Here is an 18,959-nt window from a genome sequence, read left to right as displayed (position 1 = left end):
TCTGTCGCCCCATGTCCCTCATTCCAGAGCCCTCCCAGGCTGCCGGAACTTTCAGAGAGGCTGGGGCAGAGGAAGGAGCTCTCTTCCCATCTCTGACTGTATTTTGGTCCCTCCAGACCAGCCTCTGTCCACCCCAGCCTGCAGGGACCAGGATTCCTGTCCACGTCGACAAGATCCACTTCCATCCCGTAGCCCAGAAGGGGAACTCTGGGCTGCAGCTACCGAGTGCATGTTCCAAACCAACTGAGGAGTTTGCAGGCCCCCCCACAAGCAATGATCAATGTTTGAGGAGCTAGAAAGGCTGACTGCCCTGATTTGGTTCATGAGCCATCCTACACAGGTATTGAATACCATATCCCATCCTGTAAAGACACACGAATGTATGCCCTTTCAAAAACTTTCAGATCTAGCTGAGTTGTGCTGGCCCACGCCTGTCATCCCAGCGGCTCGGGAGGCTGGGGCAGGAGGATCACAAGTTCCAAGCCAGCCTCCGCCAAAGCGAGGCCCTAAGCAACTCAGGGAGACCCTGTCTCTAAATAAAATGCAAAATAGGGCTGGGGACGGGGCTCAGTGGTCGAGTGCCCCTGAATTCAATCCCGGGTACCAAAAACAAACAAATAAACAAAAAACAACAATACCAAAAAAAAAAAAAAAAAAGCTCCCAACAACAACAACAAAAAACTTTCAAACTTAAAATTACAAAAAGTCGTTTCAAGGGTTATTCCGATATATTGAAGTTTAGTAAATATCCATCTCATCCAAGGAGTAAACACAATATTCCATATAAAATGGGACAGTTATAGCAAGCCCGGGGATCCTGTAAGTTACCGAGGTTCCCTCTGTGAGCCTCGGTATTTAATTTAATACCTAGTTCCAGGTGTTAAGAAATGTACAGATATGGGTTGAAAAAACACTGTTTCGTAGGGTGAAAAATACACCATTTTATGTTTTCTCTCCAGGTACGTGGAAGTTGATTGTACCTGGTTTCGAATTCTACAGTCAGTCATTTAAAGGACAGAGAAGGAGTGTAGTTTACAAAGAAAAGAATTTTGCAGTTTAGCTCCAAATAGGCAAAGTTTAAATTTTATTTCATCGGGACCTGAGTTTTCTTTTTTGGGGTGATGGGGTCGCGGGGGGGGGGGGGGTGGTACCAGGGATTGAACTCAGGGACACTCATCCACAGAGCCCCGTCCCCAGCCCTATTTTGTATTTTATTTAGAGACAGGGTCTCCCTGAGTTGCTTAGGGCCTCGCTTTGGCGGAGGCTGGCTTTGACCTCACGATCCTCCTGCCTCAGCCTCCTGAGCCTCGGGATGACAGGTGTGCACCAGGGCCCCCGGTTGTACCCAAGTTTTCTAAATGAGGAGAACAATAGCTCTATTCCTGGGTTTTGGGGAGACCGTAAGGAGGTCTCGAGCAGTCCAGGTTCTCCACCACTTCACAGTCTCCAAGCTTTGAATCCCTACTCTGACCTCAGCCATGGGAGCCCTAAGATACAGGAAAGAACAAGGTCACGCCTCTGCCCAGCCAGGAGCTGTAACCTAGCCCTTAGCTGTGACTTAGCCCCTCTTCTTAAGCAGGTGTCAATCCATCGGAGCAGACAGAACATAAACAAGTCCCCCAAACTCTAGACTCTGGTGCAGAGGAAAGAAATCCGTAATGCGATCACATACCCCGGGGGCTCACCCGGACTCTGTGGGTCATATAATGTGGAAAGACAATCCCCCGCCTGCCTGCCACCTCTCAGTGGCGTGAGCACCAGTTCAGAAGGAATATTAGGTCAAACACATGGGGCTGCTCTGAGTTTTGAGACCAAACAAACCATCAGGCATCTCTGAGACGCAAGGGGTTTTTCCAAAGGACTGACAGTTCTGAAGTCATTCGTAGAAACAGAATATGGACCAGTGGGATCTGGGAGAAAGGCAGTGGGGAGTTAGACACTACATTATATATGTTAAACTATGTCCCATTACTTGCATTATTTGCGAGTTTATAAAAATGTCCAATGAATACACAGAATTACGATGGTCAGTGATTCCCCTAGGTGGTGAGGTCGCTTGCAGGCTGACCTCGAATTCTCTCTGCCCTCCCTGGAATAGGAGGACTTATCAGTGATGAGGATAATGAGGCACCATGACTCAACCAACGCAGGGTCCACCATATATAAACAACAGCAAAAACGTAAATAAAAAAGAGAGAGAAAAACGAAGGTGAAAATAAGCACAGCTGCTTGCTAGCACAGAGGAGAGACTCCATAATTGATCCTAGGACTAATGGACTATAAAGAGAGGGAAAGATGTCGGGGTAAAAAACTGATCTGGCCTTTGGAGAAAAGGGGAATTTCACAGGAAAAATTATACCTCTGCACACACATTTGCAAATATAGGTTAATGATTGTAACAAGAAGAGCCAAGACGGTTAACATGGGCTGTGTAGCAGGTGCTACTACAGAGATGAGACGTGAGCTAAGCTATTAGCTCTTCATTAAAAAAAAAAAAAATCATTATGCGGTCACTGTTGGTATCATCGCTGTTTTTTTTTGTTTGTTTGTTTTTATTTTAAGATGAGAACCCTGAGACATAGAAGGCAAATTCCCTCTTCCAAGATCCTCCCTCCCACCTCTCCAAAATGGCCCATGCCAAAGCCAAGAGGTAAGGCACAACATGCATGCTGTCAAGTCTGGCAAAATTGTCCAATCAGGATGAAAAGAGGAAGTGAAAACATACTTGGGAATGAACAAGGATGCACAGAGTTGCCCAAGTGTGAAGGACACCCGAGTAGGTGCTGAGCATCAGACCTGAGCCTGATCCTGTGGTACCAGCGTGCACAGAGATCCCCTGAGCAGTGCTTAGTCTCAGACCCCAGCTCCAAGTCCCGGAGGGAGGGCTGGGGCACCTACCCTTCAGCAATCATCCTGAGGGATTCTTGCACATGCTAAAGTTTGAAGGCAGTGCTCTAAGAAATTGGGGGCCCTAAGTATGACAGCAAAATCAGAGATTGTTGTACTAGGACATTTCAGGGAGAAGAATTTGAGTGATGTCCAAGGGGATGGCAAATTAGCTTGAGTCTAATCCAGGGATTTTGCAGATGGCTGCACTAAAGGTAAAGGAAAGAAAAGGTTTTAAGTGGGATTTTGAGACTTTTAGCTTGAGTGATTGAGAGAATGTTCATGATTTAATTAATATCAAGAATCCAGAGAAGTGCAGGGTTGGGGAGACAGAATTAGCATGCTGGCCTAGGCCACCGACAGTGGCACTCACAAAGTCCCTCATCAGGTCACTCACGCCAAAGTCTTTCTACCATGCTGCCTAGCACCTCTCACCGGAACGGAAGACGACATGGATTTAATTTAGGACACAGTAACATACAGGGTGCAGGAGTTTGGAGCTGAAATGTCCCCCAAAACACTGTGTATAAAGACTTGGACTCAGCATGGTGGCACACACCTGTCCTGTAATCCCAGTGGCTCAGGAGGCTGAGGCAGGAGGATCCCAAGTTCAAAGCCAGCCTCAGCAACAGCGAGGCACTGAGCAACTCAGTGAGGCCATGTCTCCAAATAAAATGCAAAATGGGGCTGGGTGTGGGGCTCACTGTTGAGTGCCCTGAGTTCAACCCCAGTACCCCCACCAAAAAAAAAAAAATGAATAAATAGAAGGCTTGGTTGGTCTCTAAACTGTGGCACTATGGGGAGGTGCTGGACCCTTTAAGAGGAGGGGCCTAAAGGAAGGAAGTTAGGTCATTGGGGGTGTGGCCTTCAAGAAGACTTGGCTCCTCCCTCCCTCCTTCTCTGCCTTTCTCTCTACTGCTCTGAGCACATGAACAGGCACCCCTCCATGTGCCCCTGCATAGGCCTAAAGCAATGTCACCAAGTGGCCTTGAGCTGACCTGTTCCTGTAGGATTTGGAAAGAGAAGCTTCAGTTCTATGCTTTAAAAGCATCCTTAGGTGCCATTTGTGCTGCCACACAAGCTTGACAGAGAATATCCCGCAAGCCCAGGGAGAGGGCAGTGAACAGGCACCATGTGGGCCTCATCCAGAGAGCAAACTCTGCGGGCTTGAGGTTAGGACTGTGGGGATCCAGCACAGCACCCCACAGAGCCGCGCAGGGGTCCCTCTCCCAAACCACACCACTGCCTCCAGCCAAATACCGCCTTAGGACTGAGCAGAAAATCATCTCAAATGCAGGGTTGACTTCTACCTTGAGTATCCTCCTTTACCAACTGGAAGACTCAGGGTCCAAGCAGGTTCCTTGGATTTCTGCCTCAAAAGGACAGAGGAATGGGGAGACGGGGTGCCCAGCGCGCTCGTGGAGGAACCGGCCTGCATTCCCCTGTCTTCAAATACAGCAAAGGCTTGCATTCGGGGTGAGGCTGCCCCGGGGGGTGGGGGGTGGGGGGCTTGCAGCTACTGCCTGCCTTTGCAGACCTGGGGAGGAGTTGTGATGCGGCTCCGTGCACCACTTTGGAGATGGCTGAGATTTACAGTTGATTAGGCTGCATAGTTCAGTGGCTTTCTCAAAAAGATTCTAGGAAGGGATTATTTCTGTGCCCAAAGAAGCCCCAGAGAATAGGGGAGGCTGCGCGCGCGGGCCGTAATGTGAATTCCCGGGACTGGGTACACTGTGCTCAGTGAAGCAGATAAAGCAAAGTTAAAGAAGCATTTAGCGCTGCAGAATGCCCGCCTTAATAAGTATCTTTTTTTTTTTGTGGAAGGATTTAGGAGGAGGGGAGGGTTCTTCTTAGAGCAGGCTTTATTTCCTCATACAAAAAGGGAAAACGTGCATATACAGTTGGATGTAAAAAGCCCCCAACTCGCAGGCCTGCCCCCTCGGTCCCCAAGGCAAAGTTGCTGAACGCACGCTCCAGACGCGGAGGCATGAATCTTCACAGTCTCCAAGCGATTGTGAGGCTTCCCTTGGGAAAGGCGGCTCATTCATCCACCGCAGACCAAGTTCAGCCCCCTCGGCTGTGAGAACCGGGAGTCGTGCGGCCATCCAATGCTGCACGGTCACCAGCCAGCGCGCCCAGCCAGCGCGCGTCCCCAGGAAGATCTGAGGTGGCCTCTCCAAGATGCTCCCGTCCAGGCGCACGGGGAGAGTTCTGCAGAGGGTGGCTGCAGGCTGCTGAGCTGCTCCACAAAAGCTCTCTGCTTGCACAAGCAGAGGGCACATCCTACCCCCAGCGCCTTTCCCAGGTCTTACGTGCACGCTGGTATGACATAAGTCCCTTGCCATGAAGTAGATGGGCCAGTGTCACAGGATGCTGCCTTTCAAACCATCTCAAACCCTTCTCCTGCTTCAACCTGGCAATAAAAACAGCATCCCCCCTCCCCACCCTGTCGCCTGAGTGGCGTTGCCATTGTACTTAAAGAAGTTGAACCCCGGTGGATCAATATTTATCTCCCTGTGCTTCCAATTTTCAACTTGGACTCCAGGAACCTGGGGGGGGGGGGGCGGGGGGAGATGCAGAGAATCAACATAAACATTGAGTGCTCACAATAGCAGAGAGAAAAAGAGGGAGAGAAAGAGACAGCGAGCGAAAGGAAGAAAGAATCTTTCACAAAAGCAGACACTTAAGTCACTTTTTCCCCCCACACAAATGGAAAATGAACTGGCTGCCATTGGGGGCTTTGCTCTGAAAAGGCCCGGTGGAGAGAGGTCCTTTCTTTATTGTGTCGTTTTAGAGACTATTCTTTGACCTCTGCTATTTATGACGGGGGGCTCTGTGAAGACAAGGCCAAACCCCCTCGCCTCGGCTGGCCCCCAACCAACAAAGGGTGTTACCTCGGCTGGAGGCGCCTCATTCCCCATCCGAACACGTCCACACAGCGCTCCCTTTCCATCATTTAAGCCGTTCTCCCTGCCTTTAATTGCCAGAGCCTTTAGCCACCCAATTTATAAGAGGTTCCCATTGCTGCTTCACAACCATGGGGTGGTCCCCAAATCACGACTTCGCAGCTGAAAGACCTGGGTTCTGAATACAGATGTCTTGTCCCTTCAGTGAGCGGGACCGTGACGTTTGGTACCAAATGGTTCATGGAATGGAACAAGCTTCCACCACAACATGGAGCCATTCTTGATTGTCTTTTTAAAAACATTTTTTTAGTTGTGGATGAACACAATACCCTTATTTACAAAATGTACAGTATCCATAAGAATGGTGTTTGTACCTGCCTGATGGATGGATTGTTTCAAGATGGTGCACACTTTGATTTGGGTACCAGAAGGATGCAGTGAGTTTGATAAGCTACCTCTTGGGCAAGCCCCAAGTGTATGGCGGCATTGGGACATTTTAAGGTCATTTCATAGCTTGCAAACTTCATTTCCCAGTGAAATGAAAGGGCTAAACAAGGACGTTTGTCGGAGAAACAAGGCAAACCCACTTCCAGATGCCCATCAAAGAAAGTAAAAAAGGGTTTGTGACAGAAATCGTCCTTAGACAAAATGTTTTTCTCTTCCAGCTCAGAAGAGAACAAAAAGTTCAGCCTCAATGGTGGATGACACATCTACATCTAAATAACCTCACACTGAACAAGGAGTATAAAATAAATGCCCGGCTTAGCCATTAAGCGCGTGCGCATGCACACACACACACACACACACACACACACACTACCCAAACAACAGCATGCTTTGGGTAATGGACTAAGGATAGGCTCTGACCTAAACTACTTGAAAAACAAGTGAAACAAAGTAGTTGAAACTCATTATTTATGAGACAAGTCCAGTTCTTCTTCATTCAAGAGATAGAAGTCCTGAGAAAGGCACATGATGTTTGTCGATGATCATTAAATCCATAGTTTTTCTTTCAGTCAAGATGAAGGGCAAGACAGTGTCCATGTTAAAAAATAAATAAGGCTGGGTGGATGGTGCACGCCTGTAATCCCAGCAGCTTTGGAGGCCGAGGCAGGAGGATCACGAGTTCAAAGCCAGCCTCAGCAACAGCAAAGCGCTAAGCAACTCAGTGAGATGCTGTCTCTAAATAAAATTATAAAATAGGGCTGGGGATGGGGCTCAGTGGTCGAGCAATCCTGAAGTCAATCCTCGGTACCCAAATAAATAAATAAAATGAAAACAGAGTTATTTTCTCATAAGGACTATTCTTTTATGGCTACAGGGACATAAAGTTTCCAGACTATGCACAAACACAAGTTGAGTTTCCTAACAGAAATTCCTGGGCGTAATTAGGTAAAGCCCCTAGACTTGAACCTCATTTCAAGGATTACGCATGGAATGGGGTTGCAATCATGAACATAGAAAAGTGACTGTTGACCCCTTATTTCAACAGAGAGTTTTTGCTCCTGTGGACAATATTTGTGCAGTGATGCTCACGGGGCCGGGTGTGCAACACAGTGCATCTCATGCTGCATGCTCCATGCTCCCAGATGCTGACCCACCCAGCTATGAAAATCCAACGTCATCTCCTTTCCCAAACATACGGGTCCCCAAAGCTCAGTCGGCCTGGGTGCTTCTTTGCAGGGACCATCTGGATCCCTAACATCTTCCAACAGTGGCTGAGCTGCATGCCCCGCAGGCCTGCTGATAAACACCTTACAACTTCCCAACATCTGTCCGGCTGGGATCGCCCCGCAGTGGGGCTCGATTCTGAGGGTTTTGACATGTTCCACACACACTGCCCTTCTCCGGCCAGACTTCAGGAGCCCTTCTTCAATCGTGAACCAAGTCGGACATTTCACCGGTGTCTCCTTTCATCCCAGGGAAGGGGAAATGAATAGTAAGCGCTTCGGAAAGAATGAGGACTCAGACTTACACGGGGGAGCTTGCTCCCTTCCACCGTCTGTCCTTTGAAGTTGGCAGCAGGGGGAAGAGTCTCACACCCGCAAAACGGACGTGGAAAATCAGAAACACATTGAGCCGTTAACTTGTCACTGATGGGATTTGGATCTGCATAAGAACCCATTCTTTGCCTTCAGTATTGAGTGCGTTACCTACCTAGCGGGGAGCGGTGCTCGGTCTTTTAGCAGATACACTAGTGTGGGGGCCCACATGACCTGGAATGCGCCGGTTCCTGCCGGCTAAAGATCACCCACATGCAAACTAATATGTCTGATGAAAGTCCCCAGCAGGCAGGCGGAAAACACTTAGCATAAGCACTGCGGTGGTCAGCGGACGCCAATCTAGGACACCCCTTCAGGTTGTCCCCCCTGCTAGAGGCTCCAATTAGAACCCTCGGCTTGCATTCCTGGGGCTTTGACAGATGGAGGGGGTGCGGCACCTCTCCAAATGCTGAAATCCTGAACCCGCCCGTGTACTTGCAGAATCACTGGTAGGCACAGGGCTGGAAGCTTCCGGAAGTTTCTCTCCAATCCCTTTACCTCGTAAGAAAATGGCACGTGCTGAGTACCCTCTCTGGAAGGTATTTTTTCCCCCACATTCTCTCTTTTTTTCTTTCCCCCTTTTTCTTTGTATTTCAGCCTTTATATCAGAGATGGTATTCCCCCTAATGCTCCTGTAGGGTCATATTGGATGATGTCATTGTAAATGACCTTGCTCATGAAGTGATGGACTAGGCTTCCTGGTGGTCATTTGCTATTCAAAAGGTCAAGTTTGACATAAAGGCCATTGAGCTACTTAAAACCATGCTTTTATTTTATTTTTGGTGATGATATTATAGGATCGTCAGACAAATTTGCATTTAACTTTTAATTAAACATTAGTTATGTTAGTATAATACTGTATTAACGCTTTTTCTAGAGAAAACTATTTGAAAGCTCACACACACACACAAACCGTTTCTTCCCCCCTGCCTTCTTCTTTTTAGGTACCCAGATTGAACCCAGGGGCGCTTAACCACTGAGCCACATCATCCTCAGCCCGATTTACTTTTAATTTTGAGGCAGGGTCTTGCTAAATTGCCGAGGCTGGCTTTGAACCCGTGATCCTCCTGCCTCAACCTCCTGAGTTGCTGGGGTCACAGGCATGCACCAGAATGAGCAGGAAACTATTCATATACAAACCATCAAGAAAATTAAGTCTGTCATGGGTTTAAGGAAATCCTGGAATATTTCTCTTTCCTCTTCTAATACTATCACATCATATTCATTTTCTCCTAGGCAATCAAGACATGATCTTTCCTTGAAAAAATATTGACGTTGGCATCCAAGGTAAAGAAGAATTCATTATATACCACTGAGAAGTTTTCTTCAGGAAACTAGATGGATGCTCTATCCCAGAGGGGCATGAGCCTGCACTTCTCTTTTGAGACTCTGTGAAAGGCAGGTCTCTCTGTGAGGCGGTTCCTAGCTTCCAAAACCAGACCAGTACATTGGATAAGGGATGCTTGCTCCACATCAACTTTGCCCTTATTTACCACTTAAAGTCAGGGAATATTGCATGAATGCAGGAAGTATTATAAGAGGCTGAAAGTACATAATGCCTCTGAAATTTTGATCCATGGTTTATTGGCACCGCAAACCAAAACAGACACTCCGCTTTGTTCTGGGGTATTTGGAGATTGAGCGCATTTCCATGTATGTCTGTGGTTTCATTTTGCTCCCGAGACATGTTTTCCTTGGGCTTTATGGATTTACCGTTATTATCACATAAATCTTTGAACGCATCTAATACGAAACAAAAAACCTTCAATAGTCACATACATTTGTGTTCCAGAGGGTTGACCCTTGTCCAATAAATTTCACAGATGTCAAGTGAATCTGTGCAGATGTTCTTGAAAGCAAAACCAATCCTCCTCACCTCTCAATTGGGCTCTGAATCAACCTGGAAAATGACCAAGAATTTGGAGGGTAGCCCTTGGAGGAACCCAACTCCCACTGAGATCAAAGCAGCGCCCCCCAGGCACCAAGAGGAGTCCCTAAACTCCTGCTTCAATACACAAACTCCAAACCCAATGGGAAGCAGAAGTCCAGCCATGGAGATCGAGCCCACAGGAGGAAAGAGGGGGCTGCAGGCTCCCACAGAACAGTGCACGGACATTCAGGGAGCCACTCTCAGATGAACGGTGCTCAAACTTTATCCAGAGCCTACGGTCAAAGCAGTTTCCACCCAGTTAATCCATTCAAGTGGATTAATCCACTGATGAGGTTACACCTTTTCATCACCCAGTCACTTCTCTGAACTTTCTTGCATTGGCTCACACATGAGCTCCTGGGGGACTCCTCTGAACCAACATATAACAAGACAGGCACAAAGCACAATGAGACCAAGGACAGCCTGGGCGCTTAGTCTGGGTGACCGGGAAATGACGTGTAGGGTACAGGCAGCAGGATTCTACTGCTCTGTCTGAAGGGTCTTTCCCGGAATCAGTGGAGATGAGAGTGTCTGGAACAGGAGTAGGGTCCGGGACACCCATGAGTATGTGCTCAGGTTCATCCGGGGGAGAGAGATGGTGGCAGCGGGGGAGGTGAGCAGTTAGCGGGGGCAGAGTGATCCTGCCCTGGAAGGACTCTGAAGGAGACCTCACTGGCTTCTCAGATAGTAACCAGAAGTCACAGGGAAGTGTGAGGTGTCTATCAAACATTACGCAATCCCTATCTTATAATATCTAATAAGAAAATCATACTGTGAGCCAGGCACAGTGGCGCATGCCTGGAACCCCAGCCATTCAGGAGGCTGAGGTAGGAGGATCGCAAGTTCAAGGCCGGCCTCAGCAATTTAGCTGAGGTACTTTGGATTAGGTACAGGGCAGTAAAACGAGGGGAAGAGGTATGGGGTAGAATGAATCAGACATTAGGACCCTGTGTGTGTATATGGCTGCACAACTGGTGTGATTCTACATCATGTACAGCCAGCAGAATGAGAAGTTATACTCCATCTATGTATGATGTATCAAAATGCATTCAACTGTCATGTAGAACCAATTAGAACAAATAGAAAAATATGTAAAAATATTTAAAAATCATATTGTCAACCTTACTTCTGTGGTTTTTTTAAATTGTTCTGTCTCAATATTTGTTTAAAATGGATTTTTTAAAATTGTTGACCCAAATACAACACGGTACAGGGCAGACAGGGACCTAGACCTCAGCGTTATCTCTACTTATTGTTAAGTGATTCTAGGATCATGATCAAATGTGGGCATTCCAGAATTTCCTATTCTATAAAATAGAACTCAGTAGCCTACAGTTGAAGAGAAAAAAACCTATATGCTATCTCATGAACCTCCAGAGAAATGCACACACTGTGATCTTGTGTTCTTGTATCCAGTTGTGACAACACCCAAGGAGATGAAGGTTGGTTAATATGTAAAGTTCATACCAAGGATTCCCTAAGATCACAAATGAAAGGTAATTCTTCAACTTATGTTAGTTTGATAATGTATTCCATAGTTTCTGATGGAGTTATCTGTGGCTTATTGATCCATTCTTGCTTTCCTGCAAAAGAGATTGACTGCTTTTCCTGGAAAATTCAAAGACTGAAGTCAAATCTTCATGATTCAGTTGCAAAATATGGTTTAACAATCTATGATGCCATTTTCTTTCATTGCAATGTTTACGTAAATATGTCACATGACCCTATTCTATTCAAATGACCTTCAAGTCTGAAAAAAAAAACTAATTTCTCCATGGAATAATGAGAAAATGAGTGCTTAATTAAGAAAAAACACTGATAAAACAAATTATCATTCATGTAATGTCCAACAACTCAAAACAACACTTCTGAAATTTAGTAAGTCTCATAGTAAGACAGACAGATAAGTAGAGAGACAGATTCCAAAAGTTCATCTGCAATGATGACATAAATAAATCACCCAAAATTCCAGCTGAAGAATGAATTGATATGACAGACACCAGGAAATGACTTATCAGAGCAAATGCCTAGGCTATTCCATAAAGAGAGTAAATGGATCCTAAACCAGATTTCATTTCTGTTTCAGATCTACACAGTCAGAGGTAAGCAGAGCGTATTCTCACCAACTCATTTCACACAGCATGAGGAATCCTGTTCCACTTTTAAATAACCTTGATGCCCTTAAATGACACAGTGTGTGCAGAATCTGCAGTTTAGAAATATTATCCTTCTATCATTTAAGACAATGTGTCTAAAAGACCTTTCAAAACAGTCATGTTACACACACAAGTGGTTTCAATATTGTTAGGTGCTTCTCACATGAAATTTTGGTTATGAAATAAAAGATTCTTCAATTTTTTTGTGAAGTGTAACATGTAACCACTCGTAGAAACTGGATGCATGTGATTTCTCTGCACTCTGCCACTTCCTGTGACTCCCCATTCCAAAATTAACAGCTGGTTACAGTAAGAACACAGTTGTAGGAAACGTACCTTCGAACATTGCTTGTGATTCTGGCACCAAACCAGGGAGCCGTTATTCTGCAAAAAAGAAAAAAAAAAAAAGAGAGATTGACCCATTTAATGATTTTCTAATTGTGTATAATTTAAAAATATTTACTTTTTAAAAAGACCTATCTTGCAATGTTGATGCGTTTCTAAGGAAGAAAACATGTTTCTAAGGTAATGGCTACTTTTGTCATCAACTTTACGATATAAATAAAGACATGAAGCACGGACGATTCCAAGATGTCTAGAAGGGAAGAGGGTCTGAGCCAACTCTCACGGTGTGTGGAGCCACGAGACAGACTCCCAGGGACACGAACAGTAGGCATTTTGTCCAGAGTTGGCAGTTTTGGGGAAATGTACAAGTTGGGCATCTGGGAGGCTTTTGAGCTCAGCCAAATGACAATCATGAGAGGCAGAGCTCACAGGACGAGCCTCTCGTTTCCTTTTCCTGTATGAACACCGTGGAGTGGTCGGGCGTGAACCTAGATCGTACAGCCTATGACACGCCCTGACGACAGGGTGTAGCCTTTGCTCCTAGGCTCCACAGCATGTCACTGTACCGAATGCCACAGGCAATTGGAACAATCCTATTCACGAATGTAAACATATCTGAATACAAATGCGGTACCTTCAAAGTAGGTCACATTGAGTTTTCAATTCAACTGTCACCGGACGGGACCACCGTCATGATCGCAATCTGTTGCTGACCTTTAAAACCTCCTTCTGCGGTGTGTGATGGTGTGGCTAAAGCACTTAGCATGCTTCACATTCACTTAATAGATAACACGCGGCGGAGCTTACTTATTATCCTGAACATTTCCACCTGGGAACCTCGCATGCACCATAACTAACATTTTGGACACGATTTCCCTCTGCTTGTGATATTTCAAGTAGGATTGTGCCGGGCTGGGGTGTCAGCAAAGCTAGGAAGAAACCATCAATCGCCCAACAGGTGAGACACCATGGTGTCCAGTTCTCGGAGATTTAAGGGTGGGGATGGAGTTAGGTGGCCCATTTCCCAGGTTAGAAGCTCTAGGCTTTGACCTTGAAGAATATCTGCGTGAACAGAGTACTATTGCATAATCTCAGTGGTAAAGCGCCCCTGAGTTCAACCCCTATTATTACTCCTGCCAAATAAAATAAAACCATAACTTAAGGCCTCCTATGCCTTGTTCTCGGCTTTGGAGACACCAAGACGAATTTACTAAGTGAGATGCTGGTGTCCCCTGTTTGTTCTGGGCGCAGTTGGCTCCTGCTGGGACTTCCAGGGAACGCATCCATCTGAGCACAACCTGGCCTCACCGCGAGAGTTTCACACTCATTATTTGGGGTTGGAAAGCAGTAAGGCTGGGTCAAGGCCAGTCCCCCACTCAGTAAGGAAAGCCACAGTCACACACAGGGGTGAGACTGGCACTGGGTTATGGAGGAATCCCCCGGTCTCCAATCTTGGAAAGGAGAGTTAAGAATGGACATGGATGGTTTTGAATATTCTATGTTCGGGAAGCAGTAGGGCATGATGTAGCTCAGTGGTAGAGTGATCACCTGGCATGCCCAAGGTCCTGGGTTCAATCCCCAGCACTGCAATCAATCAATCTGCCATTCAGATTGGTGGCTTGGGTAGAGAAGAAAGGAGGAAATCAGGTAAATGGGTAAGAAGTAGATTATAGTGGATTTGGACTTATCTCTAGATATTCACTTTTTTTTTAATTTAGCAAATGTCCGAGGGTTAAGAAAATAAAAGACAAGATTATATCCATGAGAAAGGTATGGAATACCTTGTTTCCTCTGCACCCTGACTGTACAGAGAGTGGACAAACTTTAACAAAAAACACAAAAGAACCCCGCAAAGATCACCATCGGCACTGGGACCCCAGTTTCCCAATGCAAACCCTCTCCCTGCCCCACAAACCCCATGCTCCACAACTTGCTGGTTTCTATGCACCCACCCCAATGAGAAGGGCTCATAAGCCCCAGAGCCCAGCTGTTACGTTGTTACATTTTATTGAGAATTAATACCGATGCATTATCTCAATCAAGGCAGCTTCACTGAAAGCAAAAATTCCCTCTCACATTAAATAAAAAGCTCTGTCCATATAAAGAAGTATTTGGGGCAATAGCAAGCAAGTACTGAAGATGATTATGATCAGGGAAGAGAGTGTGCTTAAGATGATTAAAGAGAATCCATGAAAAGATTTACAAGATGATTGGCAGGAACTTAGATATCAGGGGGGGGGGGGAAAGGGGGCCCACTATCATTATTGGGTTTTATTGGGGGGGGGGGTACTGGGGATTGAACTCAGGAGCACTTGACCTCTGAGCCCCATCCCCAGCCCTATTTTGCATTTTATTTAGAGACAGGGTCTCACTGAGTTGCTTAGCACCTCTCTTGTGCTGAGGCTGGCTTTGAACTCGCGATCCTCCTGCCTCAGCCTCCCAAGCCGCGGGGATGACAGGCGTGTGCCACCCAGCCCAGCTCCTTCATTATTGTTTTTAGGAGTAGAGGAATGATCCCACACTTAACATCTCCCTGCCGTAATGGATAGCACTCAGCCTGGACTCTCTGATTCCGCCTGATCAGTGAGATTCAAAAGCATTCATTATTGCAAATACGAAAATACAGTCTTTGCAATACGAGGGCTGCCTCTCCTGTTTTTGTCTCTGGGTGGTAGCCGCCTCTCAGCATTTGCCCACACCAGGAATGTGCAGCGACTTAGTGCTTTTGCTTTATTTCCAATCTGACTGGCCGGCATGGATGGTCCACAGGCTGTATATTTGTTAGGATTCTCCAGTACATCATTTGTCTTTTGGATTCATTCATGGAGATTGTTCTACAAAGACATTTGCCACACACCCACCTGCACATATACGCATGCAATTAAGCACGCACACACACACACACACACACACACGCATGTATGTATACTTTTTTTCCCCTAAAATATATGTCTCATTCCTTTGAGGATCTTAGGTGTCCTGTTTTTCTCCCAGTGTCTTATTTTGCCCCACATCAAGGTCCTGCAGCTGCTCTGTACCCCTACAGCCATCTCTCAGCCTTTAGCACAGCATTTATCTCTGCAAAGCATCTGCTGAACAGCATCAGGTAGCCGGTTAGCCAAACCCTCACTTCGCTGGCCACTCTGTTTGGCCCAGGTGTGCCCATGTGTCCCAGTGATACCGACCCCATAATTTGCTTACCTGTCATGCTCCGTGAGCAAACGAATCATGGAAAATTCCAAGCCCCCCCACTCACTGCGTCACCCCACCCCAGGGGAAGCTCTTCCTCCTGCTACAAGAGCCTTCGCCGGCTCAGCCACTTGACAAGCAAAATAAAACACAGCATTTGCAATAAAGTCTTCTTCTGGCATCAGGCCAGCCCCCAGGCGAAGCATCAAAGTGCCTTCGAAAGAGCTTTGCTGGCGCATCATTACCGTAACCTCCAGGTAGGATCAGACAGTGGGACTTCCATAATCATAGAAAGATTACATCCTGCATTTTGTTGGTTTAACCAGATCAAACATGAACGCCAGTCCAGCCAACTTTCAGTTTCTAGAAGTTCAATCGGCTGCACCCGGCTGTAATTTCGATGACATTTTCAAAGTCTCTCCATCTCTAGCCCTTTTGATTTTTTTTTTCCCTTAAAGAAAAAATAATTCTTCAAAAGCTTCCAGCAAAGAAAACACTCCATTCACTCAAAGACACCCACATGGGAGGGATCAAGATGAATGAAAACTGGTTATCTAGATACAAGCATCTGAAAAGAGAACTATCAGCCATCTCGTGCACTGTCTTTAATATAACCAGAGTTGGAGGAACAACCGGAATCAGCCTGCGGTTTCAAAAATACTAAACTATGGACAACCAAATCAACCGCCCATGACCAGCCATGATTCACCATTGACAATTTTGTTACTATGTAAAATGTTTTTTTTAAAGGAAATAACTAAAATGGAGAGGTTCATTTGATCTCGAATATTTTCCTATTAGCTTAGAACCGTGGTATAATATAATTTGCTTTTATTTATGATGTTAAGGGTGTTTTTGCTGTTGCCAGAGGTAGGGGAGAGAGAAGGAAAAGGCAGAGAAGAGCATTTTTTTTTTCTTTTTAAGTGCTGGGGATTGAACCAGGGCCTCGGGCACACTAAGCATATGGCCCACCATTGAAGCACACTCCCAGAACCCTTAGTAAGACACCCCCAGCCTGAAACACCTTGAAGACAGAGTCCAGCAATATCTCCTGCTCTTCCCCAGCTCTCTCACCCCTGGCCGAGTGCCCAACACAGAGACAACCATCTTAATAAATATTAATTGAAGGGAGGGGGGTTTATATAAAGGAATTTAAACTTCAGTCATTATTAAATCATAAGAATTAAAGAAACAGAGTGGGCTGATCCCACTTCCCATTTTCCCTGTAGCTTTTAGGAAGTAGGTCCTGTATTTTGTTTCCTACAGAATAAATGTCCCCCAACTTCAGCAGGAAAATGCAGGAAATGGAACCAAAGTTTGCCTTTGGGGTCAAATACAAGCATCTGAGAAATAATCACCACCGTCCTGTATTCCCGGCCTCCAGAATCATGAGCCAAATCAACTTCTACACTTGATCAAAGACTCGTCCCAAGTATTCTGTAACAGTAACAGACAACAGACAGAGACAGCATTATAATTCTATGTTAATGTGTATACTTACATTTAATTTATTAATGTATATCCAACAGGCTTATAGTTAACGTGTTATATTTATACTCTCTATTTGGACCGAATTTATGTTTTCTGGTAAACTGCAGGCTCTCCCTCAAATCATGTAAAACCCTGGACGATTTCAAGATAAAATAAATGACATGTTCTGAAGCAAATCCAACTTTAAGCAGATTTAGAGGGAGCATTAAGTATAATAACTGAGATTTGGTAAATGAGTCGTGTTACAAAACGAGGAAGCGTGAGTAATCGAGTTGCTACCATCAACTGAACAAGCAGAGCTCTGTTCCTGCAAAAATGCAGATCTGTGGACACCGATTCCATTCCCCTCACAGCTTGTCCTTGGCAGCGGAGACCAGGAAAAGTGCAGATGACTTCAGACGTCCAAGACAGCATGCCCGGGCCCGTCTCTGAGGTTTTAACTTTCCTGGTAAACACTGTGTGGATTCTTCTCCACCCAGGAACGTCTCTCCAGCTGCCACAACTACTTGTTTGGAAAATAGTCAGGTGCTGGTTATGGGGTGAAGGGATGTGTCCAGATGGGCACAGGTAGGAATGACCATCTGCTTCCAAGGATGACCAGCGCTGTCTCCAATGGGGGAGGCTGAGTTGGCCTCGCTACTTGTATTTCTGACCCTTACCGTGAAACTCACCTATCTTAGCATTCATAGTTTGCTCTGAAGGATTAATCCACCAAATGGATTAATCCACATCTGCAGTTTCCGCTCTCTCTTCATTGCCTGAAAGCTCCATCTCTGGACCTTGCCCTGTTGGGGGGGCCATGCTCCAAGACGTGAGCTTTACTGGGGACCTTTCTAGATGTGCGTGTGTCCTTGCCCAATTCAGGATGGCTCTCAAGGTTTTCTGAGCTCCAGAGAGAGTGTGGGATCCTCCAAGGCCGTTCCTCCCGGGGCACGACAGCACCACCCTGCCTCTTCCTCCATGAGCTCCCTTCCATCCCTCCCATGGTCAGCCCTGTGAGCCGCACTGCCCAGTGGCACCCTGGGCTCCAACCTCAAAACCCTGGAACACGTATCATGAATCTGCAGACTTAGGAGAACCACTGAGGGCAGAGTATGACTTCACGTCATGTCACACGCTTTCCTGGTACCTGGGGGACTGTGGTCTGTTGAGGCTGCTTCCTTTAAAGAACACACACACGGTCATTCTACCTTGTTAATGGACGTTGCTTTGCTCCTGGGCTTTGAAAAGTAACTTTAGTGCAAAGCTGGGTATGGAAAAATTGGACAGAAGTGACTTTGGGGTTTTTTTTGGTTTTGTTTGTTTTTGTAAAAAAGGAAACAGGTGTCAACCTCAAAGGCCCCCAAACAATGAGTCCAACCCACCATATATATATAATTCCAACCCTGTAGAACTGTGAGCCAAAATGAACCTCTCCTCTTTTTAAGTTCATTATCTCAGGGATTTTTGTTACAGTAACGTATGTATGTATATATTGAGACAATGTCTCTCTTTAGGAGCCAGCACTGTTTAGGAGACTTGTTACATCTTGTTTTCCTTAAGTGGTTGTTGTTACTATTATGTTTTGATGGCAGGATGTTTTATGTGCCTAGCAGAAAATTTATCAAGGGGAATTCTAGCAAAAGTGAAAGTTACACAGTTACCAAAACCTTGATTTTTGCAAACCGTTTTAGCTACATCAGGATTCCACCTTGTCCACCTCGGGAAACGGAATGTATAATTGCTGGCATAGACAAGTAGGAATCCCAAAGTCCTTGATAAAGTTTGATAAAACAATATAGAAAATGATATGCAATCATTTGTGACTAAGAACAGCAATTATACATAGAAACAGTGCAAATGTATCTGTTAATGACGTGTAACTGTCTCATAACACACGATTCTTTGCAAGGAAAGAGGTCCCTGTCACATGCCACCCTGCCTCGTGAACTTCCCCATCCCCAAATTCCTTGCAAAATCTCAAATCCACTCCAGAGCAAAAGAGGAGTGGCCCAGGATTAGCTGCGTTCAGAGC

General features: G+C 45.9%; 1 protein-coding gene across 1 annotated transcript in view; it reads right to left on the bottom strand.

Moving 5' to 3' along the window:
• The window catches only part of LOC139703505 (anosmin-1), a 146,317-nt gene that overhangs the window by 112,935 nt on the left and 14,423 nt on the right, over window positions 1-18,959 (bottom strand). Inside the window, exon 2 of the mRNA XM_071606982.1 lies at window positions 12,257-12,304. Coding sequence (XP_071463083.1) covers window positions 12,257-12,304 — 48 coding nt within the window. The remainder of the gene's footprint in view (window positions 1-12,256; window positions 12,305-18,959) is intronic.

This window comes from Marmota flaviventris, chromosome Y (genome assembly GCF_047511675.1).
Source record: "Marmota flaviventris isolate mMarFla1 chromosome Y, mMarFla1.hap1, whole genome shotgun sequence".
In the NCBI taxonomy this organism is placed as follows: Eukaryota; Metazoa; Chordata; class Mammalia; order Rodentia; family Sciuridae; genus Marmota; species Marmota flaviventris.
Note: the sequence above shows the minus strand (reverse complement) of the source record. Positions and strands in the feature narration are given on the sequence as shown.